The sequence below is a fragment of the Rhinatrema bivittatum genome, chromosome 3, assembly GCF_901001135.1.
Source record: "Rhinatrema bivittatum chromosome 3, aRhiBiv1.1, whole genome shotgun sequence".
In the NCBI taxonomy this organism is placed as follows: domain Eukaryota; kingdom Metazoa; phylum Chordata; class Amphibia; order Gymnophiona; family Rhinatrematidae; genus Rhinatrema; species Rhinatrema bivittatum.
In genome coordinates, this window is record NC_042617.1 from 313,032,843 (window position 1) to 313,058,397 (window position 25,555).

Here is a 25,555-nt window from a genome sequence, read left to right on the forward strand (position 1 = left end):
ACCCAGGGAGCAGTATAGTATAGGGGTGAAATTCTTCTAAGCACGAAAAAAGAGCGGGATCTGAGGGTGATTGTATCTGATGATCTTAAAATGGCCAAACAGGTGGATAAAGTGATGGCAAAAGCAACAAACAGGCTTGGGTGCCTAGGGAGAGGAATGGTGAGCAGAGAAAGGAGGTGATCTTGCCCCTATATAGGTCACTGGTGAGACCTCATTTGTAATACTGTGTACAGTTCTGGAGACTGCACTTTCAAAAGGATAGAAACAGAATGGAGTCAGCCCAGAGGGGAGGCTACTAAAATGGTCAGTGGTCTTCATTCTAAAGCATATGGGATCAGATTTAAAGAGCTAAACGTGTGTACCCTGGAGGAAAGGTGAGATAGGAGAGATTTGATAGAGATATTTAAATACCTCCAAAGAATAAATGCACAGGAGGCAAGCCTCTTTTAACAGAAAGGAGACTCTAGAACGAGGGGTCATGGAATGAGGGTGAAAGAGGGTAAGCCCATGAGTAATCAGAGGAAATATTTCTTTACAAGTAGTAGAGTGGATGCATGGAACAGCCTCCTTGTAGAAGTGGTAGAGACAAAGACAGTATCTGAATTCAAAAAAGCGTGGGATAAATACCATAGGCCATATGGTCTTTTTTTTCTGCCATCATGTTTCTGTGTTTTTTTTAATAAAAGATGTGAAAACAAAGTAATTGAAAGCACTTTGAGTTTGTGTGGCTGTCAAGTCCTATTGTTTTGCTGTCACTTCCGCTGCTCGTTGCCATGTGCCCCAGAAGCTCCCGCTCTGTGCAGATGCACCCTTGCACACCTGCTTGCACTGACCCTGCTGGAGATGGGCTCATACAGAATTGGGTAGAGGTCCCACGGCTGAAGCACTACTTGGGACCCAAGGCACTCGGGAACCCTTGATCTGATCCTGGAATCCAGGCCTCTCTGATGGAAGGAGTAGTATCTTTAAGACTCGCTGCCTCCTGGATTGGGACCTGTACAAGCAGGATCTGTTTCTCCCTGGATGGAGGGACAGTGTATGTAGAACTGACTCCTCCTTGAATGGGGATCTGCTCTTCCTTGGATCAGGATTGGGGGGAGCATAGTATATGTTGGGCCTAGGTGTAGGATGAAAGGAGCAGTCCCCTGGTTTCCAAGCCTTGAGGCAGACCCATACAGGGGTGGATTAAGGGTAAGGGTGAAGGAAAAAGGGAATAAGGAGCTCATAAAATAATAAATAAAGGCAGACAAAGACCGAAATGGTCTATCCAGTATGCTCACCAGGGTTGTAACTGGTTCTCTGTGCATGTTACCCTCTCACCTTGTGTTTGGGATTATAAGTGCTGCACCTTGCAGGTTATCCCCTTCTCTTCTGTTTAGGGTTGTAACTGCCGTTTCATGGAGGTTAGTCCCTTGCCTTCTTGGAAGCACAGTGCACGCATTTTACTGCTGTTCTGGTCTGAATCCTGCTCCATGCAGGTTACCCTGTTATGATTAGCATTGGGGCTGAAAAATTACATATAGGTTAGTAGATAGGAAGTTAGGATAAGCTCTCGAAGAATGTTCTGTTTGTCTACTATAAGCCTCTCATATGGACATTTCTATTCTGGCCTATCATATAAGCCTCTTAGGATGCATGGAATAATGGACATTTAAAACTCAAACCGGATCATATGGCTAAAATGGACATTTTAAAGAATGGTGGACATTTATATATGTACATTAACCAAACTACACAAGGAAGGCCTAGAGACGTTTCAGTATTTTGGGCCTTCTACTGGAAGAATATTTTGCAATAATTGAAACTAAACTACAAAAGCAAGGTTTGTAATAAGTGAACTCTTGTCACTAATGGCAAACAGAAATCTTTCTGGAACTTGGCAAGCATTGAAAAGACTGAGGACATGATTGAAGGTGAGCCTGGAAGGCTCAGCATTGCCAAATATTGATCAAGCTGAAACTGCAAAGAGAGACTGTAGCAATCTATGTATGGATAACAAGAAGAGAAGACCTATCCTATATGGGACATCCAGTCAGAAAAAAACCTCATAATCCAAAGCCCTTCACCATGCTTTTACTACATGGCAGATGGAGCAAACAGCATGTGATGCTGTGAGGACCACTGTGACCTGAACAACCTAGACACCCTGACATTTTAAGGGGTGTAGATTCATATTCAGATCCAACCAATGAAATGAGAGACACACAATCTTGTTTTTTGTTGCGTGAGAAAAGCACCATAAAAGAACTGAGGCTGAGACCAGAATTTTGACATCAGCCCCAATGCAAACGACCAAGGCGTCCAATCGGCCCAACGCACACAACTTGGGCATACGACCAGACAGCCATCTCCAGCCCAAAGCAGTTGTAATCAGCTCAGCCAGGAATGTGATCAGAAGGAAACAGACCAGTCCATGCAGAGGTGGGCCTCAGATCTTCAAGGAGACGTGCAGAGGCAACATGGACTCCTGGCCATATTACAAGATATTTCACTTCGGGAGCAATAACAAGGGACTGGTGGGCAGTTGAAAAGCACTATTTGCATATAATCAAATGCTATGGGGAATTGAACATATAATAAAATACATATTTACCTATACAAATCGGCAATAGATTACATTATATACATTATAGCAGAGTCTTTGAATTTGTGCCAGGGTGAATGTGTGCTGCTTATGGCAGGCACAAATTTCCCACCATCCTATTCTCCAGTTGGGCTTTTACCACAAGGGCACATTGATCATATAATAGGTTAAGTGCCCAACCTTTCCATCATAAAACTTTCCAGGACAACCCGTCCTTCATTACTATCCTCTTGCCACTAGGGATCCTCTGCGGTCGATATTCAAAGGCTTTAAAACCAGTAAATTTTGGAGTTACCCAGACAAAAACAGGGATGGGAAAATTTTCCCCCCACGTCCCTGCTAAATTTTTTACAGGTGACTCATTACCCTCAGCTACGACACTGGCGGCATCCCGGGGGGTGGTTTCCCTTTCTTTGGGCAGTGCTGATATCCAGTGCTTTCCAGACAGAATTAGCCAGGTAAGTCTGATTGGAAAAATCCCTGCCCTATACTCTATCTAGGTAACCATATAGATATCGGTATGTATACTCAGCATAACACTTATCCGGTTCTGTTCTGCCGAATATCTGGGTAACGTTAGCAAGGGTAAGTTTATCGGGATAACCGTCACACTCACCAGCTGCTAAATATTGACCTCTCCGTGATTTAGCCCATGGCTTTTGAAATCAGTTACCATTTTTGTCTCCACCAGGGCATTCCAGGCATCCACCACATTTCCCATGAAAAAAAAAAATATTTCCTGACAACATTGCTCTGTGCTGCATGCCTTTTTCTCATTTTTATATGGCCTTCCTCAGATCGCTCCTACCATGGTCTGAATAAACACCACACTACACTGAGTAAACACTTTTGGGGACTTGTGTCACACTAAAGGGTCCTAGGCTGTAACTGGCCCAGGTGCTTCTCTATCCAGTGGCATCTGAGGAAACCTATTCTAGTTGCACCCCTTCTTGCAAGAAGTAAGGTGCTACCGTGACCACTGTGACAAATCCCTCCCTCCCATCCCCACCTGTGATTCCCTACTGATCCTCATCCTTTTGGGCATGATTTCTGATCTCTGCTAAAACAGTGCCTACCCACGCCGTTCCTGCCCTATTGTTATGTCCCTTGGAACCCCCTTGTTCCTTCCTGTGGGATTGTTCTCTTTTTTTGAACTATCCTTGGTTACCCATTCTTCTCTGAAAGGGGAGGGTGTGCAGGACCTGCTTCTGCCTGAGTGTTGATACTGGAGGTTCTTACTCACTGGCTTCTGGGTGTCTGTTGTAGGCAGAGTGGAGAGAGGAGGTGAAGCTGCATTTTGAGAAGATTAAGTCGGAGGGGACCTGCCTTCACCGCTTGGAGGAAGAGCTGATCAGCCGGCGACGAGAGGAGCTCAGGTGAGGTCCTGCTTCCCAGAAGACTGTCACAGATGGAAGCTGTCAGGGCTGACTGGGTTCTGTGCTGGAGGGCAAATAGATGTCTCTGACGGGTCTGCACGGGCAGACTTCCAGATCCCTGACTACCTGCTTTGCTTTCTCCGTGTCTCCTTTTTTCTTCATCTTTCTGTTCTTGTCCGATATTGGGAGTTTTTGCTCCTCTCAAGAAGTGAAGCAAATCATCTGCCTTCTGTATCCTTCTTCTCCCTGTTTCCCCACTAAGATGGGTTACCAAGGAGGCTGCCTCGCTCCCATAGTGTCCCCCTGGATAGACTAATCAGTGTATCTTACCTCATGGCTTTGTGCCCCCAGGCACGCGTTGGACATTCGTGAGCACTATGAGCGGAAGTTGGAACGTGCCAACAACCTTTACATGGAGCTGAACTCACTGATGCTACAGTTGGAGCTGAAGGAGAAGGAGCTCCTCAGGTCAGACCCCATCTCCACATCCCCTATTCTTTAATCCTCATCCTAGTCCACTTCTCCTATCCCCTTCTCCTTCCACCTCATTCATAGACCTATCAGAGTTACATTTATTTATTTATTTATTTTTAATTTTTATATACAGAAGTTCTTGTGGGAATTACAAATCACTCCGGTTTACATAAAACGATGAACTGCCCAACAGCGGATGGGGGCTTTACATAGAACTGTGGAACATAAGGAACAATAAAACCGGATGTCAATTTAACATAGTAATAATAAATATAATATAATATGTATATACAATTTAACTATTTAACGTAGTAGAGATGACCTGTCAAATCTACCATATAGATACAATAAGAATAATATAGTGAACTTATATGACACACTCGACCTCTACAATCTGCTCAACAAGGCCTATGACATACCCCAACCACCCAGCACAGCTCATCCAGTCTTTTCTGGTGCATAGAGACATTTTTGAATAGAATTGTGCAACAGAGCGGCTGGAGATGACAGTGCAATAGTCTTGTGAGCACCAATCCTTTTCAACACATGCACTAATGACCATGGCTGGAACAATATTTAAAAATCTTAGGTGTCAGCCAAACATTTTAGAAACCATGGAAAAATTGGTTTTCCTTGTTACATTTTTCTTTTAGCTTTCTTGCTTTTCACTTTAGATTTGTTTTTGTTTTATTTTGTCTAACATTTGTATTTTTTGCTTGTTTCTTTTTTTATATTTTTTTTGTTTCTCCCCCATCTCTGAAGCCTCTCTTCTGTGTTGGCTTCTGGGAATTTTCCATCTTGAGTCAATGGCAACCCAACACAAAACAATATGAGGACCTTTGTATGCATCATGGCACAGGAGAAAGACTGCCACTTGGGAGGATAGGCTGACATGGGCACTAGGCAACCTCTCAACTTATTATAATAAGAACCACTTCTTCCACTCATCCATGAACTCCTCCCTGTTGTTGTGTTCCACATTTCTACTCTCCTATCCACTTTTCTTACCCACTCATCTCTTTGCCACCCTCCCATTCTTTTCTCCACCCCATCCATATCTCCCAAGTTCTCCTTCCGATGCACTACTCCCATCCAATCACCCATACCCATTCATACCAGTGGCGAAGGTATTTCTGATGTTGTAGTGGATGATCATCTGGAAACCAGTGACCACCGGTTTAATAGGTTGCAAGAGATGAAGGTTAATTTTAAGGCAAAGGTCCTAGACTTCAGGAAAACTAACTTTCTCAAAATGGGGGGAGAACCTCAAGGAGTCGTTAGCTGGATGGATAAAGGGAAAAGGAAAAAGATACCATTATGGTATCTTTCTAAAGAAGTGGCTGTAAAGGTAAGGGAGAAAAGGGTAGCATTCATAAACTACAAGAGATCGCAGAAAGAGGAAGACAGGTGACAATAACTGGAAAAATTAAGAGAAGCTAGGAAAGTAGTCAGGAGTGTGAAAATTCAAATAGAAGAAAAAAATAGCAAATATGGTAAAATGAGGGGACAGGACTTTTTTTTTAGATTTGTTAATAATAGAAGAAAGTGCAAAAATGGCACTGTGAGACTCAAAGTTGAAGGGCAGGAATATGCAGAGGCTGATGAGGAAAATGCAAAATTGCTTAACAAATATTTCTGTTCACTGTTCACTGTGGAAGGGTCTGGAGCAGGACCATATAAAACAAACACAAATAAGAATGAAAGTGAAGTAAATTTCGATCAATTTTCAGAACAGTGTGTTGTGAAGAAATAACTAAACTTAATATAGATAAGGTGATGGGGCCAGATGGGATACAATAAGTGAACTTAGAAATGCTTTGGCAGGTCCACTGGCTGCTGTTTTCAATGCTTCTTTAGAGTCTGGAGTAGTCCTGGAGGACTGGAAAAGGACGGATGTGGTTCCTGTTCATAAAAGAGGAAGTAAGGAGGAGGCTGGAAACTACAGGCCAGTTAGTCTGACCTCTGTGGTGAGCAAACTAATGGAATTGCTGCTAAAAGAGAGGAAAGTGCAATTTTTGGAATCCAATGGATTGCAAGATCCGAGGCAGCAGGGTTTTACCAGAGGTAAATCTTGTCAGACGAACCTGATCAATTTCTTTGATGAAGTGACCAAAGAGTTGGATCAGGGGGGAACATTAGACATGGTGTACTTGGATTTCAGCAAAGCCTGTGACACAGTTCCGCACAGAAGACTTTTAAATAAATTGTGCACCCTGGGTATGGATCCTAGAGTGACTGACTGGGTTAGAAACTGGCTGAGTGGGAGGTGACAAAGGGGAGTGGTAAGTGGAGCTTTCCCTGAGGAGGGGGTTGTTATTAGCAGTGTGCCTCAGGGATCTTGGACCGAATCTTTTCAACATTTTTGTGAGCGACATAACGGAAGGGTTGTCGGGGAAAAGTTTGTCTTTTTGCTGATGATACCAAAATCTGTAACTGGGTGGACAGCCAGGAAGGAGTGGAAAACATGGGGAGGGATCTAGTAAAGCTCGAGGAATAGTCTGAGGTCTGGCAGCTAAGATTTAATGCTAAAAAATGCAGAGAAATGCATTTAGGATGCAAAAACCCAAGGGAAAGGTACAGTATTGGAGGTGAAATTCTTCTAAGCACAAAGGAAGAGCAGGATCCGGGGGTGATTGTATCTGACGATCTTAAGGTGATCAAACGAGTGGATAAAGTGACGGTAAAAGCCAGAAAGATGCTTGGCTGCATAGGGAGAGGAGTGGTCAGCAGAAAAAGGGAGGCAATATTGCACCTGTATAGGACCCTGGTGAGACCTCACTTGGAATACTGTGTACAGTTCTGGGGACCCCACCTTTAAAAGGATATAAAAAGGATGGAGTCGATCCAGAGGGAGGCTACTAAAATGGCCAGTGGTCTTCATTCTAAAGCATATGGGGATAGACTTAAAGATCTAAACATGTATACCCTAGAGGAAAGGCGAGATAGGGAAGATATTATAGAGACTTTCAAATATCTCAAAGGTTTCCATGCACCAGGAGGTGAGCTTCTTTCAATGGAAAAGAGGCTCTAGAATGAGGGGTCATGAGATAAGGTTGAAAGGGGATAGACTCAGGAGTAATCTTAGGAAATATTTCTTTACAGAGAGGGTGGTGGATGTGCGGAATAGCCTCCCAGTAAAAGTGGTGGAGGCAAAAACCATTCCTGAATTCAGAAAGCATTGGATAGATACAGGGGTTCTCTTAGGAAGTAGTGAGAATTATAATGCTAAACTGATTGGACGGATGAGACATACGGTCTTTGTCTGCCGTCATGTTTCTAAGTTTCTATGCTTCTACTCAACCGTTGTGATCTTCACTTGGAACAACGATACATAAAATAACAAAATAAATAAATCCTGATCCACCTTTCCCACCCAGCCATCTTATGCACCCTCTCTCCCATCCTCATCCACCAAGAAACCTTGGGATAAGCAAAGAGAATTGTCATTTGCAGGAAAGTGAGGATAAAACAAAGGATCAGGTATGGTCTGCAGTAGTGCAGCAGAAATAGAATTGGACAGACTAGATGAAGTTGTAGTTATTATTTACCATCATGTGTTATGTATGTTTCATGTCTTGCACCCATCCCATTTATTTATTTATTTGCAATTTTTGTATACCGACATTTGTTCGGGGAACATCACATCGGTTTCCATATAACATAAGGTAGCCAACTGGGTACTTGTCCCTCTCTCTTCCCACTCTCCTAGAACCCATCCCATCCCACCTCGCCAATCCCACATCTTTTCTCTGCTGATCCCCATCACAGCTCTCCCACTCAGCCATCCCTGTTCAACTCTCATACCTTGTCCATCCTAGTTTTCCTTATTCATTTCATCCCACTTCTCCCACCCCAACACCAATCATCCTATTTACCCTATTCCACCTCTCCAGTCTAACCTCTAGCTATCCTATCAGATTTCCAATTCTTTTACTTACTCCCATCTCATATTTATCCCATCTTAGCTTTCGTATTGCTATCTCACATCATCTCACTACTCCCATTCCCTTTTCAGTTTTCCTACACACTCCCCATCCTACCTTCCACATAAGCTCTCCTTCTTCCATTCTACCTCTCACACCTCCATTCCAGGTCTCATAATTACCCCATTTCCTATCGTGTAGACAGTTGGACTCAGATCAGTGGGTTTATGCTCCCCTGTCAGCAGATAAAGACGGAGCAAGCCGACATCATAGTATATATAGCACTGCAATGACCCCAGCCTGCCAGTATTCTCTGTCTCCAGTAGGTGGTGGACGTGCATCTTCCTATGGGGATTGCTTCCAGCTTTTTGAAAGGAGAAATTTGAAATTCTAAATTTGGGAAAAGAAAGCCCCGCTCTCCTGCAGTGATAGCTAGAGAACTCTCCCCCCGGTTGAGAATTCCTGAGGTGATTTCCATGGTCCCTCAGAGGTGTGCCTTGGTCCGGTAGCTGGGTTTCCTGGCTTGAACTTAGCTGCTAGTTTAGCTGAAAGGCAATGGGTGCAGGAGGCCGAGCGCGGCGGGTGACAGCAGATGCCCTGTCCCCCCACAGCAGGAATCCGTCTCTGTACTCAACGGTAAGCTCTAAGCTCAGGTAAGGTTTTAAAAAAACGTTTTAACCTGAATCAGAGACAGATTGGTTTCAGGACTTCCTCCGGTCTCCATTCTTGATGTGTTGTACTGATGGTCATTCCTGCTCTGTTGGGGAACTGAGCAGTCAGGTGGGTTGAGCGACCCTTGGTGGGCTAGGCCCTGCACTTAAGCTTTGTTCTTGCATGCCACGGGGTAGGCTATGGCAGCCATTTTCTTTTATTTATTTATTTAAGGGTTTTTTATACCGCATTCGTAGGTACATCATGTCGGTTTACATGGAACTGAATTAACAGGAAAAGAGAGGTACATGAAACTGTAACAAAAACAGGGTTAAGGAATTTCAAGAGAGAGGATAGTAACAATAAGATAACAATCAGAAAAATGAGGGAGGAGAAACAACTGCGAGGTTACAAAACAATGGATTAGGCATCAAACAAGATATTAATCGTGAAGTATGATGGACTAGGCATAGTTTGAAGAGCCAGGTTTTCAGTTTTTTCTTGAATTTCTGAGTGCACTGTTCTAGTTGGAGATCAGGTGGCATGGAATTCCAGGCAGATGGACCTGCAATGGATAGTGCACGTTCTTTTGTGGTAGTAAGGTGGGAAAGCTTAGGTGAGGGTATGCATAGAGTGCCTTTATAGGAGGATCTGTTAGGGGTGTGGAATTGTATGGAGTCATTTAGCCAGTGCATGCTCTGGTTGTGTAGGGTTTTATGTATGATAGTGAGAGTTTTGTAGATGATACGGTAGGAGATGGGGGAGCCAGTGAAGATCTCTGAGGATGGGGGTGATATGATCTTTTTTGCGGGTATTTGTGAGTATTCTAGCAGCGAATTTTCATGTGCTTTTGAGCGTGTGTTACTGCCCTCTATAGGCCGTCAATGTATGCAGTGCATCAGCTCTGTGCACATGTTGTGTGCTCAGTTTTGGGCGGGCTTTTTACGTGCACAAACTTTTTTATGCGCTTAACTTGGCACGTAGGTTGTGCATGCATCTTGCCGCATCTTCTTCTCGGTGCTTATTTTTTGGATGCATTTCTTTTTTGAGCGCGAGCCGTTCCAATGCATGCTTACTGCTGTGATGGCACCGGTAAGCAAGAAGCCTAAGTGTCTTCCTATTTGTGTTACTTATCCTATTAGGGCTTCTCAGCCTGAACTGGCTTCTAACTTGTGCCAGTGCTGCTCAGCCACTCAGGGAGAGTTGTCTTCCTCGGATTTTGCAAAGCCTGGCTCTTTCCATTCGGATGATGGGTTGGTCATGGCTTTGACTGGGGGAGGGGGGGGGTGCCAGATCTTGGCTCTCCCTTGTTGGGCTCCTCTACTAGTGAGGGCAGTTCTGTGGAACCAGTTCCATTTCCTTCTGGGCTTGGTCTGGACCGGCTGCATTTTCTTGGGTGAAATTTTTTCAAAGCTTACAAGCTTTTCTTCAGGCACAGTCCTCTGCTTCCCCAATTTCTGTCCAGTCGGACCCTCAACTGGTGGCTCCTCCCTCTTCCAGTCCTATGCTTAAGCGCCGGGGGCTCACCTCGGTTCCCTGCTTGTGTTCCCGACAGGAATCTGGATGGCACTGATGATAAGGTTGATACTGATTCCCTGGAAGATGGGGAAATTCCTCCAGGGCTGGAACCATATTGAACCAAATTGCGGTTCTTTCATAGAGATGAACTGCCGGCCCTGATTTCCCAGAACTTGAAAAACTGGGTGTCCCTGGTTCAGATGCTATTTCAGAGCCGAAGAAGAATCCCATTTTGTTTAGTCCCTGTGATAGATGCAATTCAGGAATTGATTGATCTGAAATGGGACGCCTCAGAGGCAAATTTTAAAGGGGGTCGGACACTGGAAGGCCCGTACCCCCCTGAACTCAGCTGTGAGAGTGCATTTGCGTTTTCCCAAATTGGATACTCTGTTATGTGCTGTGTCTAAGCAGATGACTATCCCTGTAGAGAGAGAAGCGGCCTTGAAGGATGTACATGATAGAAGGATTGAGGCTATTCTTAAACAAGGCTTTGAGGCAGTGGTGAATTTACAGATTGCGCCCTAGTGGCGAGATATTGTCTGCATCCCTCTCAGGAGCTTGATGAGTCTGGAGGTAATTCCAGAGCGGTTATGGAACCTGCTGCTGCCTTTTTATCAGATGCAGACTGTGATTTGGTCCGGACCTTTGCCAGAGGAGCGGCTTTGGTGATAGCAGCCAGGTGTCAACTCTAGTTGCAAAATTGGTCAGCTGATGCAGCCTCCAAAGCCAGTCATACCAAGATCCCTTTAAAGGCTCGTTCTTGTTTGAGAGCAAGTTGGAGAAATTAGCCAGTAAGTAGGGCAAGTCTCCGGTTTCTTGGTTGCCAGAGGATAAGAAGCAGATACAGTGCCTCTTTGGTATGAGGGGTCGTCTCTGTGGTTCCAGGTGTTTTTGTCTCTACAGAGGGATGACCTTTCAGCAGACTCAGCCTTTTGGTAGGTCTCAGTCCTTTTGTCCCCGACAGCCAAAGAGAGGAGCGGGCTTGGGTGGCGGATCCTCCCAGCTGCCCAATGAAAGTTTGCCAATCCACCTTCCGGAACAGGAAATAGGAGGACGTCTTTCTTTCTTTTATTGGAGGTGGGTCGAGATCACGTCAGACCAGTGGGTCATGGAGGTGATACGAAAAGTGTATGTGCTGGAATTTCCAGTATTCCTCAGGACGTGTTCATGGTGTCTCCTTGCCACTCCCCGCAGAAGAATCAGGCAGTGGAGTTCACGCTTCAAAGGCTCCTCAGACTGAGGGCTGTGGTTCCAGTGCCCACATTTCAAGAAAGTATGGGGTGATATTCCATTTATTTTATTGTGCCCAAGAAGTAGGGCTCCTTTTGTCCCATCCTGGATCTCAAGAGGGTCAACTGTCTGTTGAAGATAACTCATTTCGCATGGAAACCTTATGCTCTGTGATAATGGCAGTGCAGTCGGGGGAATTTCTGACCTCCTTGGATCTGTCAGAGGCTTACCTTCAAATTTCCATTTGATTGGAACACCAATGCTTTCTACGCTTTGTGGTGTTGGGGTGCCATTATCAGTTTTGGGCGTTGCCTTTTGGTCTAGCCACCTATCCCAGACATTTTCCAAGTTATGGTGGTAGTAGTGGCGGCCTTGCGAAAGGAAGGAATCCTGGTGCACCCATATTAGGCGACTGGCGAATTCGAGCCAAGTCTCAGGAAGAGAGCCACCTGGTGACACACAAGGTGATCTCCTTATGCAGGAGCTTGGTTGGGTGATGAACCTGTCCAAGAGCAATCTTCAGCTATCCCAATTATTGAAATATCTGGGGGTCTGGTTCGACACAGGACAGGACAGAGTTATTCTAGTGGAAGTTCGGATCCAGAAACTGATGTCTCAAGTGTATCAGTTGATGAACTCCATATGCCCAACTGTGTGATTCTACCTACAGGTGCTCAGTTTGATGGCGGCTAACCTGGAAATGGCACCATAGGCAAGGGCACATACACATCCTCTTCAGCACTCTCTGCTACCTCATTGGAACCAGCAGTCTCTGGACTATGCGGTCTGGCTCCACTTGCCAATGGAAATCTGCTTCCACCTCCAGTAGTGGTTGCAGAAGGATCATCTAAGAAAGGGAGTTCCCTTGATCTCTCCGACCTGGTTGGTACTCACGATGGATGCGAGCCTCCATGGTTGGGGGACTCACTGTCTGTAGTTAATGGCCCAGGGACGTTGGAATGCCAAAGAGTCCCATTGGACCTGGGCGGTATGGCTGGCATGATTGCAGTTCAGCCACAGGCTGCGGGATCAAGCTGTTCACGTGATGTCGGACAACACAACAACTGTGGCCTATATCAATCACCAGGGAGGAACCAAGAGCCAGCAAGTGTCGCAGGGAATAGACCAGTTGATGGAATGGGCAGAAGGTCATCTGCAGATAATTTCGGCTTCTCACATTGAAGGAAAAGACAACGTAAGAGTGGACTTTCTCAGCACAGAGAGTCTGGACCCAGGAGAGTGGGTGTTGTCAGCTAAGGCATTTCAGCTGATTGTGGATCACTGGGGATCTTCTATTCCTAGACCTGCTGGTAACTTCTCAAAATACGAAGGTTTCTCGATTCTACAGTTGCAGGAAAAATCTTACCTAGGAATAGATGCTCTTGTACATGTCTGGCCAGAAGACAGATTTCTTTATGCCTTTCCTCCGTGGCTCTTGCTGAGCAGGATAATTCAGAAGATCGAAGGCCTCAGGGGGCTAGTACTCCTGGTGGCACTGGACTGGTCCAGGCATCCCTGGTATGCAGATTTGTGATGACTCCTGGTAGAGGCTCCCCTTCGACTTCCACCGCACATGGATCTGTTACAGCAGGGTCTGGTTCTTCACGATGATCCGACTCAATTCTCTCTTACGGTTTGGCCCTTGAGAGGACTCGCCTGTTAAAACATGGTTATTCTTCTGCGGTGATTGCCACTTTACTCCGCACTCACATGTTCTCCTCTTCCTTGACTTATGTACGGGTTTGGAGAGTTTTTGAGGCCTGGTATGAGGAGCGAGGTGTTCTTCCTCGTTCAGTTAAGATCACTCTCATTCTGGATTTTTTGCAAAAGGTGCAGGTTGAGGCTCTTGCCTGTTTCAGAGGCCTGGTGAATGGTGTTTCTTTGTCATCTCATCCTGATATGGCCCTTTTTTTGAAGGCCTCTCTTGAGGTTACCAGTTCCATTGTGGAGTCATAATTTGGTGCTGGATTTTTGGGCAGGCCCTATGTTTTGAACATTGCGAGGCCTTTCCTTACGGTTGTTGACCTTGAAGACTGTGTTCCTGGTGGCTACATGTTCTGCGTGTTAAATTTCTGAGCTGCAGGCCTTGTCTTGCTGGGAGCCATTCCTTCGGGTGACTCCGGGGACGATACTGCTGTTTACTGTTCCATCCTTCTTGCCCAAGGTAGTCTCGGACTTTCATTTGAATCAGTCCATCTCCTTGCCATCCCTGGATAAGGTTAGAGATGCGGAAGAGTTTCAACTCTTGCGCTCCTTGGATGTCAAGCGACATGTCATGTGGTATCTGGAGGTCTCTGAGTCTTTTCAAAAGACTGATTGCCTATTTTTTCTCCATGGCAGGAGTAAGTAAGGCGGTTCGGCTTCGTAGGCTACAATAGCTCATTGGATTAAGGAGATAGTCACAGCTGCGTATGTGGATGCTAAAAATCCGTTGCCTACTCAGTTTAGGGCTCATGCCACTAGGGCTTAGGCAATGTCATGGGCGGAGGTTAGTCTGGTGTCTCCCGTCGACTATCTCTGCCGAGCTGCAACGTGGTTCTCCTTACACACTTTTTCCAGGTTTTATTGTTTGGATGTGCAGGCCTGGGAGGATGCAGCCTTTGCATGTGTGATGTTGACCAGACTGCAGCAGCCTCCCACCCTGTTAGGGAGTAGCTTTAGTACATCCCACTGGTCCTGAGTCCATCTGTCTACACACTAGGAAATGGAGAAATTACTTACCTGATAATTTATTTTCCTTAGTGTAGACAGATAGACTCAGCTTTCCGCCCTCGACTGCCGCATAAGTGTGTCAATAGTCCTCCTGTGGGGCTCTGGGTCCCAAGGGATTACTGGTAAGTATTCATCCAGTCCCTATCTTGGGGTACCTAGAATGTTACATGAGTTCAGTGTTTATGGTTGGTTGAATACAGTTCTGGTTACCTATTTTTAATCATGTTTTTTAATTGAGTTTTTGCTGGTTTATGCACAGTTGCTTTTGAAGAGAATACTGGCAGGCTAGGGTCACTACAGGGCTATATATACTGTGACATCAGCTTGCTTCATCTCCATCTGCTGGCAGGGGAGTATAAACCCACTGGCCCTGAGTTCATCTGTCTATACTGAGGAAACAAAATTATCAGGTAAGTAATTTCTCCATTCCACTTCTCCCATCATTAGGCTAATTCTATTTACCCCATTCCACCTCGCCCATCCAGCTCTGATCTCATTTCATCTCACTCAACAACCCTTACCAATCCAGCTGTCTTATCCCTCATTCTAGATCTACCACCAATTATCCCATTCTCTCACCCCAGCAGTGGCTGCTGCAGGTCAGGATTGAGGTGCATTGGCATGGTGATGTGGGTTCTAGTAATAGCATAGCAAGAGATGAATGGCGGTGTATGAGTAGAACTGTGAGGGCATCCCAGTAAAGGAGTAGTAGGGGATGTTGCAGGGCAGGATTGAGGTGCATTGGCACGGTGATGTGGGTTCTAGTAATAGCACAGCAAGAGATGAATGGCGGTGTATGAGTAGAACTGTGAGGGCATCCCAGTAAAGGAGTAGTAGGGGATGTTGCAGGGCAGGATTGAGGTGCATTGGTAGGGTTCACTGTGGACCCAGAGATCAGTGTTTGCCCATCTGGCATATCTGGTATAGGCAGGGCAGAAACCTGTTTGCCTAGGGCTCTGCAGCAGCTGCAGGGTCTAGGTGTACTTATGGCCAGAGGAGTTTCTGATATTACAACACCTACCATGTAGAACTGTCTGTCTTCATCCTAGGCGTGAGCAAACGCTGGACAAGAAATATCCTGGACTGTTCAAGCACCACTCGTCCCGTGCTTCCTCCAGCATCATCCATGGAAACACGATGGAGAAGCTGATCAAAAAGAGGAATGTTCCACAAAAACTCTCACCTCATAGCAAACGGTAACTAGCTCATTGGTCAGCCTCCTGCATTTGTGAGGGGGCAGGTATTGCCCCTGTAATTTGAGATGTGAGCTTGGAGAATTCTCATTTCATTGTTGTATGTTTATGCCTCTTAGGCTAGACTGGTTATTTCATACCATCTGATTGTCACTCACATGTCCTTTCCTAGGCCGGACATTCTCAAGTCTGAGGTTATTTTACCAAAGCTGGAGTCCAGCATGACTCAGGTCACCATCCCAGTGTGCCAGAAGGGCTCCACGTCCCCAGGACGGACTCGCCGAGGAAAGCCTCGCTACCGCAAGGCCAACACCAAGGGCAGCTATGGAGACTTGGTAGCCTTGAAGGCCACAGTGGGCCAGGAGAATCTCCCACAGAGTCAGGGACATTCATGCAAAGAGGTGCCATGCAGCTTGAATCAGGGCCTGAAGCATTTTGAGCCATGCATGGCTCTGAGGGAACTTCACCATGACCTGCTGCTGCGCAAAATGTCTTCCTCCAGCCCTGACCTCATCTCCACAGCCATGGAGACCGACATCAAGAAGAGTGGTGCCACTGCTGAGTCCCCTGTCAATGATGACAACTCCAATGAGACAGAGCAGCCACGCAGCGACACTCCCAGCGAGGACACAGCGTCCGTGCCCTTCTCCAGCAGCCCAGACTCGCCCTCAGGCAGGGCGGGAGCTGTGGGTGCCTCGGCAGGCCCTGTTGGCAAAGGGCAGGGGGTGTCGGCTCAGAGGCTGCATTCAGTGAGCGCCAGTGAGGAGGGCGAGAGAGAGCAGTGTTCCAGCAGCAACGCCAGCAAAGTGAGCAGAGGCTCCAGCCAGTATCTGACCCCAGCAGCACTGCTGTACCGTGCAGCTGTCACCAGGAACCAGGTGATCACTAGGATTGTTTTACTTAGTGGAAGATACTGAGGGCTACCACAGCAGCCAGTAGCAATGGGCCTTTATATATGTATCATAAGGCCGTCATATATAGACATGCCGCAGAGATTTACCATATAGAAATATCCCATGTAAGAATAGGTCATGAACATATTTATTTATTTAGGAACAATTGATATTCTGCCTTTTCTCAAAGTTGGTCTCAAGGCAGATTACAATAAATTTAAATAAAGAGAGGCATAGGAAGAGCTTACAGTTGAATCAGAATTTACAATTAACAGAGCATTGGGATCCAGCATAGGAAAACCCATGTGTGAATGTATAATGACAGACTGCTTTATGGACATACAGTTGTGTGCAAAGGTTAGGCCCCCCCCTGATCAAACTGTATGTTTCAGCTAATCTCTAAGTGGACTGAAGCTGGTCCAAAGTTAAACTTGACAGCTTTCTGCAGTTTTTATTGCTAAATTGCTATTTATTTGATGATTTTAACAGATTGAAAAAATTGAAAAAGTGAATATGACATATGCAAAAGTTTGGACACCCTTCCAGTTGGTTCATTACTCTATTTTTAAAAAGTTGTTAATAAGGCCCAAAAAGTTGATCAACTCATTCGGTTTTCAGCTGTGAAGTCAATTCCACAGTTGAACAAATACTCTGACCCTTCTAACTCTCAAGTTGTGACTATGTTCAGCAGCCATGGGCTCCTCAAAGCAACTGTCTGAGCATATGAAAATGAAGATAATTCACTCTTACAAAGCAGGGGAAGGCTTTAAAATACATCTCCAAACATTTCCAGCTAGCAGTTTCAATCATCAGAAACATTGTTAAGAAACAGAAGTTACATGGAATTGTTGAAGTCAAGACAAGATCTGAAAAACCAAGAAAAATCTCAGATAGAACTGCTTGAAAAATGGTCAGATCTGCAAAGTTTAGCTGACACTGTATTAATTGTCCAAGGGTCCACAGTACAGCATTGCTTACACAACAATGTTCTGCATGAAAGACGTCAGAAGGAAATCTTTTCTATGACTCCATCACAAAAGTCATTGTCTAAAGCAGAGGTTCCAAACCTGTCCTGGTGGACCCCAAGCCAATCAGGCAGTGCATGCAAATCTATCTCATGCATATTAATTGCAGATATCCTGAAAAGTTGACTGGCTGGAGGTCCTCCAGGACAGACTTGGGAACCACTGGTCTAAGGAATGGAAAACAAAACCTTGATAATCTTGGAACATTGTGGAACATTGGAGATGAAAAGTGTTTGGATATTTCAGCAAGATGATCTGAAACATACCTCAAAATCAACTATGAAGTACTTAACAGGAAAGAAAGATGAACATTTTGGAATGGCCTTCAGAGTTCACAGATCTGAATATTATTGAAAAACTGTGGTGGGGGTGCATGCAAGGATACCTAAGAATATGTCTGAGCTAGAAAAGTTCTGCAAGGAAGAGTGAAAAAAAATTCCAAAAGCAAGATGAGAGACTCTTAGTTGGCTATAGAAAACGTTTGGAAGCTGTTATTTCTGCCAAAGGAGGTATTACAAAGTACTGACTGAAAAAGTGCCCAAACTTTTACAAATATCTATTTATTTTTTAATTATTTTCAATCTGTTAAAATCAGCAAATAAATAGTAATTTTGCTTTAAAAATTGCAGAAAGATGTCATGTTTAACTTTATACTATGTAGAGGTTGTGTTAGCTTCTGTTCACTTAGAGATTTATTGAGGCATAGTGTTTGACCACGGGAGCCCAAACCTTTGTAATACAACTATAGAACTCAATTCATATAATCATAGAATATTGTGTACTTATAACACATGCATTGTAGGGTTAAGCAGCATACTGTGTTGGACACACATGAAGTACAGGTACATACCTGGCATGTGTATGAAAAATTACACGATATGCTATTTTTGCTAATGGCTGGTTTCTGTTTCCCTCAGAAGCGGGGTGTATCCTCAGAGGAGGAAGAGGGAGAGGTGGACAGTGAGCTGGAATCGCCTCACAGACAAAGGTGGGTGGAAAAAAAAAAGAAGGGCTTTGCCGTGTTTGTTATAAATTCGAAGTCTGCTGCAAGCAGCTTGTGAGTCTGAGGATGTAACTGGAAGGGGACGTGAATAAATAACGAAAGAAATAACGAAAGGGGACGTGAATAAAAAACGGAATGCTCTGGGGTTTGGCAGCTGTGTTCCAAGGAAAATAAAAAGAGTAAAAACTAGCATCTGGGGTGCAAAAATCCAACAGGCACCTATCAATTAGAAGGCAAGAACTGGAAATTGCCAAACAGAAAAGGATGCTAGGAATAATCATGTCAGGTAAACTTGAAGAAAGCCAGTCAGTGTAATAAAACAGCAGAGAAGCTAATTGTGTGCTCCGGTAGAGCTATCAGCAGCAGGAAAAAGAAAGTCATATTAGTCTTGTGTACTTTGTATCACATCTTCAGTACTGCGTTCAGTTCTCAAAGCTGCACTTTCATAAGGGCATTGAGAGGATGGAATCAGTTCAGTGAAGGGCTACAACAATGGTACAGGGTCTGCAGCACAAACAGAAAAGGTTAAAAGCACTCAAAATGGCAGAGAGAAGGAAAGGGGGACATGACAAAAACATTTAAATATCTAGCAAGCTTCAGTGAGTATAAGATGGCAATATTGTTCACAGAATGAGATGTTCATCCGTTGATTTATAGGCAGGAGACATTTTCACATTAAAAATCAATCAGCCTTTTATCTAAAATACAGGATTGCCCCAGGCCTTATCAGAAGTTTAAATATCCCGTTGCAGGTTACTAGCAGATTAATAGTGAATATACCAATAAATTTAAAGGACTCATATTTACACATTCTTAATCTCTTGGCAACCTAAACTTAACTAAGAACTCAACAAAATTAAGATGAAGGCAGCAATCCAGAAGCAAGAGGGGGAACTTCCAGTCTTCCGCATCGAATGTCTAATCATTAGACATTCGATGCGGAAGACTCTAATGTATGATTTTTTTTTTACCCACCAGTGAGAGGTTGTATGTGTGCACCCGATGCAAAGAGCTCCAGGCTCTCAGAGAACGAGTCTGATCTCTGGAGCTGCCTTGGAGGAGGAAGCTCTCCTGGTTGCAGAGCATCAACCTAGTGCAGCAGGAAATGATTCCATAGCAAGGACCTTCTCAGCAGATGATGCATTTTCCTCTCGCACCGAGGATATGTCTCCCAGGGCTACTGCCCAAGAGGGAAGGGTTAGGTCAACCATCATAGTTGGTGATTTGATTAGGAATGTAAAGAGATGGGTGGCTGGTGGGCACGAGGATCACCTGGTAATATGCCTGCCTGGTGCGGACCTTACGCGTCACCTAGACTGGGGAGGAGCCAGTTGTTGTGCTACATGTGGGCACCAATGACATAGGAAAAGATGGGAGAGTGGTTCTGGAAGCCAAATTTAGGATTTTTGGTAGAAAGCTGAAATCCAGAGTAGCATTCTCTGAAATGATCCCTCTTCCATGCGCAGATCCCCAGAGGCAGGCAGAGCTCCAGAGTCTCAATGCATGGATGAGATGATGGTACAAAGAGGGATTTAGTTTTGTAAGCAACTGGGGAACCTTTTGGAGAAGGAGGAGTCTTTTTCTGAAGGGTGGAACCAGGCTGCTGGCGCTAACCTTTAGAAAAGGAGATAAAGCAGCTTTTAAACTAGAACAAAGGGGAAAGCCAACAATCGTTCAGCAGTGCATGGTTCAGAGGGAGGCATCTTTAAAGGATACTAATGAAGCTGGAGAGTTAGGGCATCCCAACAGAGAGCTTCCAATAAAAGCAAAAGTAGTCCATGTGCCTATAAGTAAAGAATGACCTGAGCTAAATAATTTCACATTATCCCTGTCAACTGAAAAAGCAGGCTGTTAAGACAAACAAAAACACACTTTGACATGTCTGTGTGCCAATGCCAGAAGTCTAAGATGGGAAAGTTAGAATGTATAGCAGTGAATGATAAGATAGTCTTAATTGGCGTTTCAGAGACCTGGTGGAAGGATGAGAACCAATGGGATAGTGCCATGCAGGGTACAAATTATATCGCAATGATAGGGAGGAGCAGTTTGGTGTGGAGGGGTGGCACTTTATGTCCAGGATGGCATAGAGTCCAACAGGATAAGGATCCTGCAAGACCAAATTTCACTCAGGCCACTCTTGCAGCCTCTCCCGTTCACACATCAGTTTACCTGAGAAGGACTCGAACAAACTTTAAAAGACCCAGTGTGCACCTGAGCAAGAACATCCATTCCTGGCTCCCAGCTGCTCTCTCGCCCCAAAATCCCAGGCTTGCACAACACAGAGCAAAGTGATAGGTGAATACTACCATCCACCTGGCCAAAATGATGAGATGGACGATGAAATGCTAAGAAAAATTAGAGAAGCTAACCAAATTGGTAGTGCAGTAATAATGGGAGATTTCAATTACCCCAGTATTGATTGGGTAAATGTAACATCAGGATATGCTAAAGAGATAAAGTTCCTGGATGGAATAATTGACAGGTTCTGGAGCAATTTATTCAGAACCTGTCAATTATTCCATCCAGGAACTTTATCTCTTTAGCATATCCTGATATTACATTTACCCAATCAATACTGGGGTAATTGAAATCTCCCATTATTACTACACTACCAATTTGGTTAGCTTCCCTAATTTCTCTTAGCATTTCATCGTCCATCTCATCATTTTGGCCAGGTGGACGGTGAAGTGCAGGATTTGGTGAGAGAGGTTATGGTGGTGGGATCACTTGGCGATAGTGATCATAACATGATCAAATTTAAATTAATGACTGGAAGGAGGACAATAAGTAAATCCATGGCACTAGCACTAAACTTTCAAAAGGGAAACCTTGACAAAATGAGAAAAATAGTTAGTAAAAAACTGAAAGTTGCAGCTGCAAAGGTTATGAGTGTACAACAGGTATGGACATTGTTAAAAAATATCATTTTAGAAGTGCAGTCCAGATGTATTCCATGCATTAAGAAAAGTTGAAGGCAGGCCAAACAGTTGCCAGTATGGTTAAAAGGTGAGGTGAAAGAGGCTACTTTAGCCAAAAGATCTTCCTTCAAAAATTTGAAGGATCCATCTGAAGAAAATAGGAAAAAGCATAAACATTGGCAAATTAAAAGTAAAACATTGATAAGACAGGCTAAAAGAGAATTTGAAAGTTGGCCATAGAGACAAAAACACAATTAAAACTTTAAAAAATATATCCGAAGCAGAAAGCCTAGGAAGGAGTCGGTTGGACTTTTAGATAATCGAGGGGTTAAAGGGGCACTTAGGGAAGATAATGCCATAGTGTAAAGATTAAACAATTTCTTTGCTTCGGTGTTTACTGAAGAGGATGTTGGGGAGATACCCGTTCTGGAGATGTTTTCAAGGGTGATGATTCAAATCACGGTGAACCTGGAAGATGTGGTAGGCCAGATTGACAAACTGAAGAGTAGTAAATCACCTGGACCAGATGTATACACCCCCAGTGTTCTGTGTTACACTTGCCACCCGCAGTGCGGCCCTCTCACCTCTCTACTCAAGCTTCAGGGTCCAGCTCCTTGTCACTGGCGACGATGGGCCGCAGTCTCGACCTCGGACTTCCACCAGCTCCCCCGGCCCTGCTCCGCTTCCTGGGACCTCCAAGCCAGGATGCTTCCATCCATCGGGCCTCTCCACGGGGTTCGCGGAGAGATGCCGCTGGCAGTTCCGCACCCCTCCCTAGGCACACACACCAGTGAAACCTTTAAAGGGCCCGTGGCAGGAACCTGGCCGCGGACCCGGATGTTGACGTCAGTTCCCTCAATGTATAAAAGCTCAGGCAGCGCTCCTCAGCGTTGCCTTTGCAACAGGTCACCTTGGTCTCCTGTTCTTGTTTCCGAGTTCTAGTTGCCTTGTGCTTGTCTTGTTCCTGTTCCTCATGTTCGTCTTGTCTGTCTACTGGATCGACTACCTGGTTTTGACCTCCACTACGCCTGGCTTCTCCAAGCCTGCCCTCTGCTACACTTGACTTTGCCTGCCTTCTCCAAGCCTGACCTCTGCTACGCCTGACCTCACCTGCCTTCTCCGAGCCTGACCTCTGCTACATCTGATCATGCCTGCCTTCTCAGTGCCTTGACCATTGCTACATCTGACCACGCCTGCCTTCTCCGTGCCTTAACCATTGCTACGTCTGACCATGTCTGCCTTCTCTGTGCCTTAACCATTGCTACATCTGATCACGTCTGCCTTCTCTGTGCCTTGACGATTGCTACATCTAACGACGCCTGCCTTCTCCGTGCCTTAACCATTGCTACGTCTGACCACGTCTGCCTTCTCCATGCCTTAACCATTGCAACATCTGACCATGTCTGCCTTCTCCGTGCCTTGACCATTGCTACGAACAACTTTGCCTCAGACTTTCTTGAGTCCAGAGTTCCACGTTGCTTGCTATACTTTCCAAGTGCCACCAGCTTCCATTCAACCTTGACAGTGATGCCTCTGACCCTATCCTCTGGACGCGGACTATTTAGGCTTCGGCCTTCCTTTGCTCAGGCACCTTCAGTTCCTTCTTGTCCCTTGATGCTTCAGTTCCTGTTCCACATCCCGTCTAGGATAGGACCACGCTACCTGCTGGCTGCTGTCTCTAGGCTGAACCATCTCCTACCTATACTCAACCTTGAGGCCCGCCTAAGTCCTGCCGGCCCCGGCATCTGAAGGCTCAACCCGAGGGGAATGTGGGCTGGTATAGGTGAAGCTCCAGTGGCCTCTAGTTTCAGCCCACTCTGCCTCCTGATGGTGGGGACCCGTAGGCCCTCACCTATGAGTTGCATCAACCCTACCTCAGCACAAGGATCCACCTCCTACGCAACATTCTGAAAGAACTAAAAAATGAAATTTCAGAACTATTTCAATTAATTTGTAACCTATCATTAAAATCATCCGTTGTACCTGAAGATTGGAAGATGGCCAATATTTAAAAAGGGCTCCAGGGGTGATCCAGGAAACTATAGACTGGTGAGCCTGACTTTAGTGCTGGGAAAAATCTTGGAAACTGTTATAAAGAACAAAATCACAAAACATTTAGATAGACATGGTTTAATGGGCCACAGCCAGCATGGATTTACCCAAGGGAAATCTTGCCTCACAAATCTCCTACATTTTTTTGAAGGGGTGAATAAATATGTGGACAAATGTGAACCAGTAGATGTAGTGTATTGGGATTTTCAGAAGGCATTCGACAAAGTCCCGCATGAGAGGCTTCTAAGAAAACTAAAAAGTCATGGGATAAGAGGCGATGTCCTTTTGTGGATTACAAATTGGTTAAAAGTCAGGAAACAGAGAGTGGGATTAAATGGTCTGTTTTTCCAGTGGAAAAAGGTAAACAGTGGAGTTCCTCAGGGATCTGTACTTTTACCAGTGCTTTTTAATATATTTATAAATTATCTGGAAAGAGATACAATGAGCAAGGTGATCAAATTTGTGGATGACACAAAATTATGCAGCGTGGTTAAATGTAAAGCGGATTGTGATAAATTGCAGGAAGCCCTTGCGAGACTGGAAGATTAGGCTTCCAAATTGAAGATGAAATTTATTGTGGACAAGTGCAAGGTGATGCATATAGGGAAAAATAACCCTTGCTGTAGTTACACAATGTTAGGTTCTATCTTAGGAGTTACCACCCAGGAAAGAGATCTAGGTGTCAAAGTGGATAATACACTGAAATCATTAGCTCAGTGTGCTGTGACAATCAAAAAAGCAAACAGAAAGTTAGGAATTATTAAGAAGGGAATGGCAATAAAATGACATCATAATGGCTCTGTGTCGCTCCATGGTGAAACTACATCTTGAATACTGTTTGCAATTCTGGTCGCAACATCTCACTGGAGAAAATGCAGAGAAGAGTGACCAAAATGATAAGTGGCATGAAACGACTGCCCTATGAGGAAAGGCTAAGGCTGATCATTTTGGAGAAGAGATGATTGAGGGGGGATATGATAGAGATCTACAAAATCATGAAAGGATTTGAACAAGTTAAAGTAAATTGGTTATTTGTTCTCTCAGATAATAGGAGGATTAGGGGGCACCCCTTGAAGTTAACAAGTAGCTCATTTAAAACAAATCGAAGAAAATTCTTTTTCAGTCAGCGCATAGTTAAACTCTAGAATTCATTGCCAGAGGATGTGGTTACAGCAGTTAGTATAACAACTGGGTTTAAAAAAGGTTTAGATAAGTTCCTGGAGGAAAAATCCATAAACTGCTATTAATTAATAAGCAATAGTAGCTTGAGATTTATTTAATGTTTGGGTATTTGCCAGGTACTTGTGACTTGGATTGGCCACTGTTGGAAACAGGATGCTGGGCTTGATTGACCCTTGGTTGACCCAGTATGGACCCAGTTCAGTCTGCTGCGGCAGTCAAAAAAGCAAACAGAATGTTGAGAATTATTAGGAAGGGAATGGTGAATAAAACAGAAAATGTCATAATGCCTTTGTATCGCTCCATGGTGAGACCGCACCTTGAATAATGTGTACAATTCTGGTCGCCGCATCTCAAAAAAGATATAATTGCGATGGAGAAGGTACAGAGAAGGGCTACCAAAATGATAAGGGGAATGGAACAGCTCCCCTATGAGGAAAGACTAAAGAGGTTAGGACTTTTCAGCTTGAAGAAGAGACAGCTGAGGGGGGATATGATAGAGGTGTTTAAAATCATGAGAGGTCTAGAATGGGTAGATGTGAATCTGTTATTTATTCTTTTGGATAAGAGAAAGACTAGGGGGCACTCCATGAAGTTAGCATGTGGCACATTTAAAACTAATCGGAGAAAGTTCTTTTTTACTGAACGCACAAACTCTGGAATTTGTTGCCAGAGGATGTGGTTAGTGCAGTTTGTATAGCTGTGTTTAAAAAAGGATTGGATAAGTTCTTGGAGGAGAAGTCAATTACCTGCTATTAATTAAGTTGACTTAAAAACAAATAGCCACTGCTATTGCTAGCAACAGTAACATGGAATAGGCTTAG

The 25,555-nt window shown here is 44.6% G+C and overlaps 1 protein-coding gene across 1 annotated transcript in view; it reads left to right on the forward strand.

The window, feature by feature from the left end:
• MAP3K12 (mitogen-activated protein kinase kinase kinase 12) overlaps positions 1 to 25,555 on the forward strand; it is an 82,650-nt gene that overhangs the window by 51,981 nt on the left and 5,114 nt on the right. The window contains exons 7-11 of the mRNA XM_029596837.1: positions 3,851 to 3,960; positions 4,312 to 4,428; positions 15,518 to 15,664; positions 15,834 to 16,539; positions 18,497 to 18,567. Coding sequence (XP_029452697.1) covers positions 3,851 to 3,960; positions 4,312 to 4,428; positions 15,518 to 15,664; positions 15,834 to 16,539; positions 18,497 to 18,567 — 1,151 coding nt within the window. The remainder of the gene's footprint in view (positions 1 to 3,850; positions 3,961 to 4,311; positions 4,429 to 15,517; positions 15,665 to 15,833; positions 16,540 to 18,496; positions 18,568 to 25,555) is intronic.